At 39.6% G+C, this 14,195-nt stretch overlaps 3 protein-coding genes and 1 long non-coding RNA gene across 4 annotated transcripts; 1 reads left to right on the forward strand and 3 right to left on the reverse strand.

The window, feature by feature from the left end:
* Positions 1-803: 803 nt before the first annotated feature.
* LOC148083923 (C3a anaphylatoxin chemotactic receptor-like) lies at positions 804-3,256 on the reverse strand. The gene is made up of 2 exons (XM_087785840.1): positions 2,383-3,256; positions 804-2,178 (listed from the first exon to the last, which is right to left on the reverse strand). Exons 1-2 carry the CDS (start codon positions 2,536-2,538, stop codon positions 1,312-1,314), a joined length of 1,023 nt encoding a protein of 340 aa, XP_087641966.1. The 5' UTR covers positions 2,539-3,256; the 3' UTR covers positions 804-1,311.
* A 1,292-nt stretch (positions 3,257-4,548) lies between these two features.
* LOC148083924 (C3a anaphylatoxin chemotactic receptor-like) lies at positions 4,549-8,205 on the reverse strand. Its single transcript, XM_087787167.1, has 2 exons — positions 7,658-8,205; positions 4,549-7,453 (listed from the first exon to the last, which is right to left on the reverse strand). Exons 1-2 carry the CDS (start codon positions 7,811-7,813, stop codon positions 6,587-6,589), a joined length of 1,023 nt encoding a protein of 340 aa, XP_087643293.1. The 5' UTR covers positions 7,814-8,205; the 3' UTR covers positions 4,549-6,586.
* Positions 8,206-9,473: 1,268 nt separating this feature from the next.
* LOC148083925 (C3a anaphylatoxin chemotactic receptor-like) lies at positions 9,474-13,129 on the reverse strand. The gene is made up of 2 exons (XM_087787168.1): positions 12,462-13,129; positions 9,474-12,257 (listed from the first exon to the last, which is right to left on the reverse strand). The coding sequence occupies exons 1-2, from the start codon at positions 12,615-12,617 to the stop codon at positions 11,391-11,393; spliced, it is 1,023 nt and encodes a 340-aa protein (XP_087643294.1). The 5' UTR covers positions 12,618-13,129; the 3' UTR covers positions 9,474-11,390.
* Positions 12,920-13,241, forward strand: LOC148083926 (uncharacterized). Its single transcript, XR_015710756.1, has 2 exons — positions 12,920-13,006; positions 13,122-13,241. It is a non-coding gene; the product is annotated as an uncharacterized LOC148083926 (long non-coding RNA).
* The last annotated feature ends 954 nt before the right edge of the window (positions 13,242-14,195 follow it).

The following is a 14,195-nucleotide window of genomic DNA, read 5'->3' on the forward strand; positions in this document are numbered from 1 at the left end:
TTACAAATATTTGAATGAAGCATGAATTCCCTTTATCTTCTAAGATATCTTTTTCACGATGTAACCTTATTATGAGGGAACTAGTGGTAATAGACAAGATCAATACACAAATAATTCTCTGTAGTGTTTATATGATTTTGAAGAGATCATTTGATGGGTTCTTTCTGGTTCTGCTCACTGGTCTCTTGTGTTGGATTTTAATTATTCCTTATAAGCTCCGTAAAAAATAACTTCAATTATCTTTTCTCTGTTTTTCGTCTTCTTCGTCTGATCTCTTAGAAAAATGAACCATGAATAAATTATTATTAAATTCTAATAAACATCTTGTTGGATAATCTAATAATCTGTAATGTTTTAATTAATGCTAATTTAATCACTTACTCACCCTCTCGAGTGCTTGGTCAATCAACCTCATTAGGTGAAGTTACCTTGTGATATAAAAACAAAACCTTTCTGTAAATAATGAGTATAAAAATGCATATTGACTTTCTATCTTCTTGTAATGAAGAATGAATGAAAATAACACTATTGACAGACGTTTGTGACTCAACATAAGACCTCCATGTTCTTGTTTAGACTTTCACTTTCAGTTGCATCCTCTGTCAGATGTATTTGTGGAAAGTTACACACAACGTTTCGTTTTCTGAAGGCACCGTCGCGGCTTACGGTTTACATTGATTAACCGCAAGCTAGTGCTAGACCAAAGGTGTCAAACTCACTCACTCAAGCGGCCAAAATTCTTTAGTTGTTTAATTCCCCAAAAATAATACTAACAGGAGGTAGGAGTCTACAGATTCAGACAATGTTTTTTATTCTAATTTTTATTCTTGTATATGAATTGTCTCTGAATTAATCCAGGTAATGGTTGAAATGTGAGTCAACAGGGGGTTGTGTTGAGTTCCAGGAATTCCAGTTCGCTTTGGAACCCTTGGATAATGATACCTGTGTTTGTTCTCTATCAAACAATCACAAAGGTCTGGAAAAGCACTATACAAATAAAAATTACTTGCTTACTTACTTACTATTCGTCTAATCACTCAGCAGAGTAATCCTCTTAAAAGATATCAATAAACTCTAAAACAAATCTTGTTGAAGTGTCGAGAGTGGAAAGAGATAAGAATAGTGTTTAAAGGAAACCATTAAAGGATTCATTGTGACGGAAAAATTGTTCAACATGTAGATAGCTGTTGAATTCTTCAGGTGTTTCATGGAGTCTTATTTGGAAACATGTCTGTTTGTAGGTGTTTTGGTTTATACCAAGGTTGGCTTGCGACACAAAACAAACACGTCTGTTTCTGAGCTGGAATGCGTCTAAATATGTTCGATCCTTGCGTTCAATCTTGGCGTCACAAAAGTGTTGGAGACACTTGGATCCTCCTTGGAAGGGCTGACCTCTGCGTCCAGGTCATTGGCCAACGCTCGCCGGTAAACCCCGGACAGACTCTGCCTCACCCCTCGACTAACGTTGAGTCCCATACAGAAGTACAAGATTGGATTCACGCAGCTGTTCAAGTAGGCCACACACTTGACTATGGGCTGCCAGAACTTGACCAGCACGTTCTCTCTATCGATCATCTTGACCAGCAGGAGGCAGTGGTACGGCCCCCAGCAGAAGAAGAAGGCGATCACCAATGAGGCAACGATGCGGAGCGGCCGTGACTTCCCCAGCAGACGGGTGCGCCTGATTCCAACGGCGGCCAAAATGTAGCAGGTGAGGATGATCAAAAACGGCAACAGGAAGCCACAGAGGAAGCGTATGGAGTAAAGAGCAAGTTTCTGACTTTTCCCTCCTTCCGTGCGATCCTTCACCTCCATCGAACACTTGGTCACGTTCTTCTTGTCCAGGTACACCTGGCGGTAGGCATAGTAAGGAGTGCTGAAGAGGATGGCCAAAATCCAGATGCAGGCCGCCACCCACCGCGCCTTCCTCAGCGTACGATGGCGCTTGGCGAAGACGGGCCGCCACACGCACAAGGCCCGGTCCAGACTGATGGTCGCCAGCAGGAACACGGAGCAGAACATGTTTGCGTACTTGAAGAAGCTGACGAACTTGCAGAGGAAGCTGCCAAAAGGCCAATAGCTGAAGAAGAGCTTCTTGATGAGGTTGAAGATACGAGTGATGCAGAAGATGACGTCGGCGATAGCCAGGTTGAGCAACCAGACGTTGGTGACGTTTGGCTGTGGAGATTAAGATAAATACACTTGTTAGTTTTATGGAGGTGAAGTAAACTTATACACACTTTCAAGTTAATTTCCTTTTTTTAAGATAAACCTTTTGTTGCTCACTATTTGAATCCATGACATAGTAGTACTAACAACTATATGATCTCACGTTAGATTTAAGTAGATTCAAAGTGTAGTATTATTTTGAAACGGCAGTACCTTGAGCTTGAATCCCGTCATCCAGATGACCACAGAGTTCCCGGTGATGCCGAGGACGACAATGAGCATGTAGAAAACAATGGTCATGTGTTCCAAGATGGCGCCAATGTCCTCCTTGTTTTTGACATTGTGGTCCGAGGATATGTTGAGAGACATGACTGGAACCTTAAGAAGGCACACAGGTCAAGATCTTTAGATTAGATTTGAGCAGATTACACTAGATTGACTTTCAGGAAAGATTTCCAGTTCACAGCAGACGACAGAAGGAACAGAAATGTCATAAAAGCAAGAACATATGAAAACAACGAGTTAAAAGAGATGAAGCACAAGTATGAAGAGCATGGATTAAAGACAATAGAGAATTGATCCAAGAAGAAAGACACAAAGGTCTTAAAAGGATACAAAGGTTGACATAGCATATCATCATCTTTTCACTCAACTCCTGCCCCCAAACTCAGAATTAAACACTACACTAATAGCATGAGGAATGAATGAGTCCCTTAGTCTATTAGTGTTGCATCATGGGAGGAACATTCGTGCTCTCCATCTGCTTCTCTGCTCACTGATGACAGTGTTCAGAGGATGACTGTCATCATCCATGATGGACAGTAGTTTGTCCAGAGATCTCCTCTCTGAACATGAACGTAATAACATCTCTGTTTCCCTCTGAGAGGTAGAATAATCGTCTAATGTTCTCGTCTTTACCCACACTTTGTTTGAACTCTCTCAAAGTAGGGTAAGGTAAGGTAAGGTAAAACTTTATTGATCCCTCAGGATACCGATTGATGCTAAAACCACGAGTTACAAGCATTTAAAATGGAGAAATGATGTAACAACGGTGCTTACAAGGAACTCAACTATCTAACACGTGGTTTAGATTCTGAACCAAACAAGTGGGAATAAACTGTCATTGTTGCATAATGACATTTTTTTATATAATGCACTGGTTATCAGAATACATTTTGACCTACAACTGTAGAAACCCTCAGTGATAGGTCAACTTCTCTGTCTTCATCTTCATACTGGTGCCTTCATCTGAGAGTCTGTCAACAACTTCTAGACAGACTCAGCAGGAACCTTTCACTGTCCTTCAATACAGAAGGTGTTTTTCCTGCACATCAACATGATACACTAGCTCTGAGAAGTAGTAATAAACATATAATACCCAGGTGTCTGCAAGATTAGCGTTTTCAACAGGAAAGGAAGCCATTAAGAAGATGCAGGACACATGGACTGTACTTTGTACTTCTCTAGAAGATATCAAAGATGTTTCTGGGAACTGGGACGACTGGACTTCTTTGCCCACAGCTGCTGCTGCCTTGACCTGATCCCAGATAACTGAAGGAAAATGAATGCGAACAATAATAATATTGTTTGAGCTTTTATTTTGTGTATGAAAAGTGAACAATTTAACCAACCTGGTGATTATTGTGATTACGATTTAGGGTTGCTGTTTTTAAAAGCAAGTTGTTTCACTTTGTCATCTGATAATAAAATGTTATTATCACTCCTGTGAAAGGCGCTGTACAAATAAAGTTTATTTTCTTGGTGATATCCCACGTTGTTTGACTCTGATGAAAAAAGAAGAAAACAGTGACACCTACTGGCTATTCGTTGTTAATTACTTAATGTTCGTTTACGTGCTACGTCGCTTTGACACGTCATGCGTCTAGAGTAGAATTATAGATAAAAAAAAAACGGATTCTTTGACAAATCTGCTCAGTGTTCGTCTAACTGACGCAAAGCATCATGGGATTGCCGCTCTGTACATGTTCAAAGGTCATAGAAACAATTTGTTCCTCGATTTATTTGAAGTTTTTGACACAGTGGAACAAACACAATGTCTCTCCTCATTGCTATTTGATTAATAAATATGTTACCAGTGGATCGGCCATTCAATGAAGATGGCTAATTTCGGTCTAAACATAATCTATCAAAAAATAAATCTAACTCCATGTTACAGCTGCTGAACACTTTTTCTGTCACTTGTAACACTTTTTTATTTCAGTTAATTTCACAGTCATGTCTCCCTCGTCACACAGCGTTTCTTATTAGAGTGATTTGAGGAAGTTCAGTGGAAGACAGTCTTGCTCCTTCCTCATTGTTGTCTCATAAACAAATGAACATCTTTATAGCATCGATCCAAGCAAAGGCTTTATTACAAAGTGTTGAAGGAAGATTTGGAGACACATCTGAATCAACAAGTCTCTGGCTTTGCCCTCCTGGACAAAGTGTTCTGTGATTTCAGTAACGACAATGCAATGGTTTTGATTTTCTTTGGAACATTTCATTTATGTTTGGCCTACATGAAGGTTACTTATTCTGCAAACTTAACTGATAAATATGAAGACTGATTTATTATTGAATATGAATTCTAGTCAAACGTAATATCTATAAATCTAAATTTACCAAAAGAAAACACCCCTCAATGAATTGAATCTCTAGAATACATTGACTCTACAAAAACACCACTAAACAAAAGACTAAAAAAAAAACCATTAATTCTTTCCTCTCAATTTACGATTTAAATAAATATATATATTTTTGTACTTCATTCAATAATTGATTTAATAATTTTGTCTATCATGTGTTCATTATATCATTTTTAGTATTATTATCACTATATGTGTTAGCTTGATAATTAAACAAAAAAACACAATAAAGCTAGTGTGTTTTTGGTTGTAAGATAAGACAACACTTTTAAGGTTAAAGTGATTTGTCATCCGCTGTGAACTTTTAACACAAAGTTTCACTTCCGTTGGTCCCACTGACCATACTTCTACTTTTCTTCTTCTTCAAAAAGTATTGTTTTTTAGTAATAAAATGAATTAATTAAATCAACTATTGTTACACCCGAAAACAAAAATTAAAACAAAAGAACAAGATCCAGATTTTACAAATATTTGAATGAAGCATGAATTCTCTTTATCTTCTAAGATATCTTTTTCACGATGTAACCTTATTATGAGGGAACTAGTGGTAATAGACAAGATCAATACACAAATAATTCTCTGTAGTGTTTATATGATTTTGAAGAGATCATTTGATGGGTTCTTTCTGGTTCTGCTCACTGGTCTCTTGTGTTGGATTTTAATTATTCCTTATAAGCTCCGTAAAAAATAACTTCAATTATCTTTTCTCTGTTTTTCGTCTTTTTCGTCTGATCTCTTAGAAAAATGAACCATGAATAAATTATTATTAAATTCTAATAAACATCTTGTTGGATAATCTAATAATCTGTAATGTTTTAATTAATGCTAATTTAATCACTTACTCACCCTCTCGAGTGCTTGGTCAATCAACCTCATTAGGTGAAGTTACCTTGTGATATAAAAACAAAACCTTTCTGTAAATAATGAGTATAAAAATGCATATTGACTTTCTATCTTCTTGTAATGAAGAATGAATGAAAATAACACTATTGACAGACGTTTGTGACTCAACATAAGACCTCCATGTTCTTGTTTAGACTTTCACTTTCAGTTGCATCCTCTGTCAGATGTATTTGTGGAAAGTTACACACAACGTTTCGTTTTCTGAAGGCACCGTCGCGGCTTACGGTTTACATTGATTAACCGCAAGCTAGTGCTAGACCAAAGGTGTCAAACTCACTCACTCAAGCGGCCAAAATTCTTTAGTTGTTTAATTCCCCAAAAATAATACTAACAGTAGGTAGGAGTCTACAGATTCAGACAATGTTTTTTATTCTCATTTTTATTCTTGTATATGAATTGTCTCTGAATTAATCCAGGTAATGGTTGAAAAGTGAGTCAACAGGGGGTTGTGTTGAGTTCCAGGAATTCCAGTTGGCTTTGGAACCCTTGGATAATGATACCTGTGTTTGTTCTCTATCAAACAATCACAAAGGTCTGGAAAAGCACTATACAAATAAAAATTACTTGCTTACTTACTTACTATTCGTCTGATCACTCAGCAGAGTAATCCTCTTAAAAGATATCAATAAACTCTAAAACAAATCTTGTTGAAGTGTCGAGAGTGGAAAGAGATAAGAATAGTGTTTAAAGGAAACCATTAAAGGATTCATTGTGACGGAAAAATTGTTCAACATGTAGATAGCTGTTGAATTCTTCAGGTGTTTCATGGAGTCTTATTTGGAAACATGTCTGTTTGTAGGTGTTTTGGTTTGTACCAAGGTTGGCTTGCGACACAAAACAAACACGTCTGTTTCTGAGCTGGAATGCGTCTAAATATGTTCGATCCTTGCGTTCAATCTTGGCGTCACAAAAGTGTTGGAGACACTTGGATCCTCCTTGGAAGGGCTGACCTCTGCGTCCAGGTCATTGGCCAACGCTCGCCGGTAAACCCCGGACAGACTCTGCCTCACCCCTCGACTAACTTTGAGTCCCATACAGAAGTACAAGATTGGATTCACGCAGCTGTTCAAGTAGGCCACACACTTGGCTATGGGCTGCCAGAACTTGACCAGCACGTTCTCTCTATCGATCATCTTGACCAGCAGGAGGCAGTGGTACGGCCCCCAGCAGAAGAAGAAGGCGATCACCAATGAGGCAACGATGCGGAGCGGCCGTGACTTCCCCAGCAGACGGGTGCGCCTGATTCCAACGGCGGCCAAAATGTAGCAGGTGAGGATGATCAAAAACGGCAACAGGAAGCCACAGAGGAAGCGTATGGAGTAAAGAGCAAGTTTCGGACTTTTCCCTCCTTCCGTGCGATCCTTCACCTCCATCGAACACTTGGTCACGTTCTTCTTGTCCAGGTACACCTGGCGGTAGGCATAGTAAGGAGTGCTGAAGAGGATGGCCAAAATCCAGATGCAGGCCGCCACCCACCGCGCCTTCCTCAGCGTACGATGGCGCTTGGCGAAGACGGGCCGCCACACGCACAAGGCCCGGTCCAGACTGATGGTCGCCAGCAGGAACACGGAGCAGAACATGTTTGCGTACTTGAAGAAGCTGACGAACTTGCAGATGAAGCTGCCAAAAGGCCAGTAGCTGAAGAAGAGCTTCTTGATGAGGTTGAAGATACGAGTGATGCAGAAGATGACGTCGGCGATAGCCAGGTTGAGCAACCAGACGTTGGTGACGTTTGGCTGTGGAGATTAAGATAAATACACTTGTTAGTTTTATGGAGGTGAAGTAAACTTATACACACTTTCAAGTTAATTTCCTTTTTTTAAGATAAACCTTTTGTTGCTCACTATTTGAATCCATGACATAGTAGTACTAACAACTATATGATCTCACGTTAGATTTAAGTAGATTCAAAGTGTAGTATTATTTTGAAACGGCAGTACCTTGAGCTTGAATCCCGTCATCCAGATGACCACAGAGTTCCCGGTGATGCCGAGGACGACAATGAGCATGTAGAAAACAATGGTCATGTGTTCCAAGATGGCGCCAATGTCCTCCTTGTTTTTGACATTGTGGTCCGAGGATATGTTGAGAGACATGACTGGAACCTTAAGAAGGCACACAGGTCAAGATCTTTAGATTAGATTTGAGCAGATTACACTAGATTGACTTTCAGGAAAGATTTCCAGTTCACAGCAGACGACAGAAGGAACAGAAATGTCATAAAAGCAAGAACATATGAAAACAACGAGTTAAAAGAGATGAAGCACAAGTATGAAGAGCATGGATTAAAGACAATAGAGAATTAATCCAAGAAGAAAGACACAAAGGTCTTAAAAGGATACAAAGGTTGACATAGCATATCATCATCTTTTCACTCAACTCCTGCCCCCAAACTCAGAATTAAACACTACACTAATAGCATGAGGAATGAATGAGTCCCTTAGTCTATTAGTGTTGCATCATGGGAGGAACATTCGTGCTCTCCATCTGCTTCTCTGCTCACTGATGAAAGTGTTCAGAGGATGACTGTCATCATCCATGATGGACAGTAGTTTGTCCAGAGATCTCCTCTCTGAACATGAACGTAATAACATCTCTGTTTCCCTCTGAGAGGTAGAATAATCGTCTAATGTTCTCGTCTTTACCCACACTTTGTTTGAACTCTCTCAAAGTAGGGTAAGGTAAGGTAAGGTAAAACTTTATTGATCCCTCAGGATACCGATTGATGCTAAAACCACGAGTTACAAGCATTTAAAATGGAGAAATGATGTAACAACGGTGCTTACAAGGAATTCAACTATCTAACACTTGGTTTAGATTCTGAACCGAACAAGTGGGAATAAACTGTCATTGTTGCATAATGACATTTTTTTATATAATGCACTGGTTATCAGAATACATTTTGACCTACAACTGTAGAAACCCTCAGTGATAGGTCAACTTCTCTGTCTTTATCTTCATACTGGTGCCTTCATCTGAGAGTCTGTCAACAACTTCTAGACAGACTCAGCAGGAACCTTTCACTGTCCTTCAATACAGAAGGTGTTTTTCCTGCACATCAACATGATACACTAGCTCTGAGAAGTAGTAATAAACATATAATACCCAGGTGTCTGCAAGATTAGCGTTTTCAACAGGAAAGGAAGCCATTAAGAAGATGCAGGACACATGGACTGTACTTTGTACTTCTCTAGAAGATATCAAAGATGTTTCTGGGAACTGGGACGACTGGACTTCTTTGCCCACAGCTGCTGCTGCCTTGACCTGATCCCAGATAACTGAAGGAAAATGAATGCGAACAATAATAATATTGTTTGAGCTTTTATTTTGTGTATGAAAAGTGAACAATTTAACCAACCTGGTGATTATTGTGATTACGATTTAGGGTTGCTGTTTTTAAAAGCAAGTTGTTTCACTTTGTCATCTGATAATAAAATGTTATTATCACTCCTGTGAAAGGCGCTGTACAAATAAAGTTTATTTTCTTGGTGATATCCCACGTTGTTTGACTCTGATGAAAAAAGAAGAAAACAGTGACACCTACTGGCTATTCGTTGTTAATTACTTAATGTTCGTTTACGTGCTACGTCGCTTTGACACGTCATGCGTCTAGAGTAGAATTATAGATTTAAAAAAAACGGATTCTTTGACAAATCTGCTCAGTGTTCGTCTAACTGACGCAAAGCATCATGGGATTGCCACTCTGTACATGTTCAAAGGTCATAGAAACAATTTGTTCCTCGATTTATTTGAAGTTTTTGACACAGTGGAACAAACACAATGTCTCTCCTCATTGCTATTTGATTAATAAATATGTTACCAGTGGATCGGCCATTCAATGAAGATGGCTAATTTCGGTCTAAACATAATCTATCAAAAAATAAATCTAACTCCATGTTACAGCTGCTGAACACTTTTTCTGTCACTTGTAACACTTTTTTATTTCAGTTAATTTCACAGTCATGTCTCCCTCGTCACACAGCGTTTCTTATTGGAGTGATTTGAGGAAGTTCAGTGGAAGACAGTCTTGCTCCTTCCTCATTGTTGTCTCATAAACAAATGAACATCTTTATAGCATCGATCCAAGCAAAGGCTTTATTACAAAGTTTTAAAGGAAGATTTGGAGACACATCTGAATCAACAAGTCTCTGGCTTTGCCCTCCTGGACAAAGTGTTCTGTGATTTCAGTAACGACAATGCAATGGTTTTGATTTTCTTTGGAACATTTCATTTATGTTTGGCCTACATGAAGGTTACTTATTCTGCAAACTTAACTGATAAATATGAAGACTGATTTATTATTGAATATGAATTCTAGTCAAACGTAATATCTATAAATCTAAATTTACCAAAAGAAAACACCCCTCAATGAATTGAATCTCTAGAATACATTGACTCTACAAAAACACCACTAAACAAAAGACTAAAAAAAACCCCATTAATTCTTTCCTCTCAATTTACGATTTAAATAAATATATATATTTTTGTACTTCATTCAATAATTGATTTAATAATTTTGTCTATCATGTGTTCATTATATCATTTTTAGTATTATTATCACTATATGTGTTAGCTTGATAATTAAACAAAAAAACACAATAAAGCTAGTGTGTTTTTGGTTGTAAGATAAGACGACACTTTTAAGGTTAAAGTGATTTGTCATCCGCTGTGAACTTTTAACACAAAGTTTCACTTCCGTTGGTCCCACTGACCATACTTCTACTTTTCTTCTTCTTCAAAAAGTATTGTTTTTTAGTAATAAAATGAATTAATTAAATCAACCATTGTTACACCCGAAAACAAAAATTAAAACAAAAGAACAAGATGAGTATAAAAATGCATATTGACTTTCTATCTTCTTGTAATGAAGAATGAATGAAAATAACACTATTGACAGACGTTTGTGACTCAACATAAGACCTCCATGTTCTTGTTTAGACTTTCACTTTCAGTTGCATCCTCTGTCAGATGTATTTGTGGAAAGTTACACACAACGTTTCGTTTTCTGAAGGCACCGTCGCGGCTTACGGTTTACATTGATTAACCGCAAGCTAGTGCTAGACCAAAGGTGTCAAACTCACTCACTCAAGCGGCCAAAATTCTTTAGTTGTTTAATTCCCCAAAAATAATACTAACAGGAGGTAGGAGTCTACAGATTCAGACAATGTTTTTTATTCTCATTTTTATTCTTGTATATGAATTGTCTCTGAATTAATCCAGGTAATGGTTGAAAAGTGAGTCAACAGGGGGTTGTGTTGAGTTCCAGGAATTCCAGTTCGCTTTGGAACCCTTGGTTAATGATACCTGTGTTTGTTCTCTATCAAACAATCACAAAGGTCTGGAAAAGCACTATACAAATAAAAATTACTTGCTTACTTACTTACTATTCGTCTGATCACTCAGCAGAGTAATCCTCTTAAAAGATATCAATAAACTCTAAAACAAATCTTGTTGAAGTGTCGAGAGTGGAAAGAGATAAGAATAGTGTTTAAAGGAAACCATTAAAGGATTCATTGTGACGGAAAAATTGTTCAACATGTAGATAGCTGTTGAATTCTTCAGGTGTTTCATGGAGTCTTATTTGGAAACATGTCTGTTTGTAGGTGTTTTGGTTTGTACCAAGGTTGGCTTGCGACACAAAACACACACGTCTGTTTCTGAGCTGGAATGCGTCTAAATATGTTCGATCCTTGCGTTCAATCTTGGCGTCACAAAAGTGTTGGAGACACTTGGATCCTCCTTGGAAGGGCTGACCTCTGCGTCCAGGTCATTGGCCAACGCTCGCCGGTAAACCCCGGACAGACTCTGCCTCACCCCTCGACTAACGTTGAGTCCCATACAGAAGTACAAGATTGGATTCACGCAGCTGTTCAAGTAGGCCACACACTTGGCTATGGGCTGCCAGAACTTGACCAGCACGTTCTCTCTATCGATCATCTTGACCAGCAGGAGGCAGTGGTACGGCCCCCAGCAGAAGAAGAAGGCGATCACCAATGAGGCAACGATGCGGAGCGGCCGTGACTTCCCCAGCAGACGGGTGCGCCTGATTCCAACGGCGGCCAAAATGTAGCAGGTGAGGATGATCAAAAACGGCAACAGGAAGCCACAGAGGAAGCGTATGGAGTAAAGAGCAAGTTTCGGACTTTTCCCTCCTTCCGTGCGATCCTTCACCTCCATCGAACACTTGGTCACGTTCTTCTTGTCTAGGTACACCTGGCGGTAGGCATAGTAAGGAGTGCTGAAGAGGATGGCCAAAATCCAGATGCAGGCCGCCACCCACCGCGCCTTCCTCAGCATACGATGGCGCTTGGCAAAGACGGGCCGCCACACGCACAAGGCCCGGTCCAGACTGATGGTCGCCAGCAGGAACACGGAGCAGAACATGTTTGCGTACTTGAAGAAGCCGACGAACTTGCAGATGAAGCTGCCAAAAGGCCAGTAGCTGAAGAAGAGCTTCTTGATGAGGTTGAAGATACGAGTGATGCAGAAGATGACGTCGGCGATAGCCAGGTTGAGCAACCAGACGTTGGTGACGTTTGGCTGTGGAGATTAAGATAAATACACTTGTTAGTTTTATGGAGGTGAAGTAAACTTATACACACTTTCAAGTTAATTTCCTTTTTTTAAGATAAACCTTTTGTTGCTCACTATTTGAATCCATGACATAGTAGTACTAACAACTATATGATCTCACGTTAGATTTAAGTAGATTCAAAGTGTAGTATTATTTTGAAACGGCAGTACCTTGAGCTTGAATCCCGTCATCCAGATGACCACAGAGTTCCCGGTGATGCCGAGGACGACAATGAGCATGTAGAAAACAATGGTCATGTGTTCCAAGATGGCGCCAATGTCCTCCTTGTTTTTGACATTGTGGTCCGAGGATATGTTGAGAGACATGACTGGAACCTTAAGAAGGCACACAGGTCAAGATCTTTAGATTAGATTTGAGCAGATTACACTAGATTGACTTTCAGGAAAGATTTCCAGTTCACAGCAGACGACAGAAGGAACAGAAATGTCATAAAAGCAAGAACATATGAAAACAACGAGTTAAAAGAGATGAAGCACAAGTATGAAGAGCATGGATTAAAGACAATAGTGTCATGTTTTGGTGCTTTCCTGTTTTATTTTGTAGTCGGTTTCCTGTTTTGGTTCGTGTTTTATTTTGTGTCTTGACAGACGCTGGCAGGTGCGCGGCTGGGGGTGATTGAATGGCGGGTTCTTCCCACAGAAAAGGAGCGTCGCGGACCTGAAGAACTCCCCAGAGAATTGAGTTTCCAGACTAGGTTGGCATTCGTAGATTCTCTTTGCTCGTGTTTCCTATGAACGTTTTCCTGAAGACCCCTGACGTTGTCAGCGCCTTGTTTTGCTCACGTGAGTCTTTTTCCTCTTTTGTTTTAGTTCCGGATCTGAGATCCCGATCTCCAGCCGCGTCCTGCCTTCGTCCCGAGTTCCTGATTTGTTTTTGTTTCGGTCCCTTCCGACCGCCTGGAATATTAAAAGACTTTTGCTTGAACATTTGCTCCGGGAATATTTGTCCACTTCCGCTTCTGGGTCTCCTGCCGAGTTCCACCCGTGACAAATAGAGAATTGATCCAAGAAGAAACACACAAAGGTCTTAAAAGGATACAAAGGTTGACATAGCATATCATCATCTTTTCACTCAACTCCTGCCCCCAAACTCAGAATTAAACACTACACTAATAGCATGAGGAATGAATGAGTCCCTTAGTCTATTAGTGTTGCATCATGGGAGGAACATTCGTGCTCTCCATCTGCTTCTCTGCTCACTGATGACAGTGTTCAGAGGATGACTGTCATCATCCATGATGGACAGTAGTTTGTCCAGAGATCTCCTCTCTGAACATGAACGTAATAACATCTCTGTTTCCCTCTGAGAGGTAGAATAATCGTCTAATGTTCTCGTCTTTACCCACACTTTGTTTGAACTCTCTCAAAGTAGGGTAAGGTAAGGTAAGGTAAAACTTTATTGATCCCTCAGGAGGTCTCTTTCGGGAAATTGTTCTTTACAATAGCCACAGAAAATACAACAATTTTTCATAAAAAATAAATCAAAATAAAATAACAACAAGAACATAATGAGAAAGAACAAGATGATACAATCTAAGTCTAAAGCCAAAGACAAAGAACATAGATCAAAGAAAAACCACAAAGACAAAGGATACAAAGACTAACATGGAACAGAACGTCAAGATACTTTCACTCCACTCCTGCCCCCGAACTCAGAATTGTACAATTTAATAGCCAGAGGAATGAACGAGTCCTTAACTCTATTTGTTTTGCACCTGGGAGGAGCATTCATGCTCTCATTCTGCTTCTCTGCTCACTGATGACAGTGTTGAGAGGATGACTGTCATCATCCATGATGGACAGTAGTTTGTTCAATGATCTCCTCTCAGCAACTGTCACCAGTGAGTCCAGCTTCAACCACAGAGCCAGCCTTTCTGATCAATC

Source organism: Callionymus lyra, chromosome 3 (genome assembly GCF_982586985.1).
Source record: "Callionymus lyra chromosome 3, fCalLyr1.hap1.1, whole genome shotgun sequence".
Taxonomy (NCBI): Eukaryota; Metazoa; Chordata; class Actinopteri; order Syngnathiformes; family Callionymidae; genus Callionymus; species Callionymus lyra.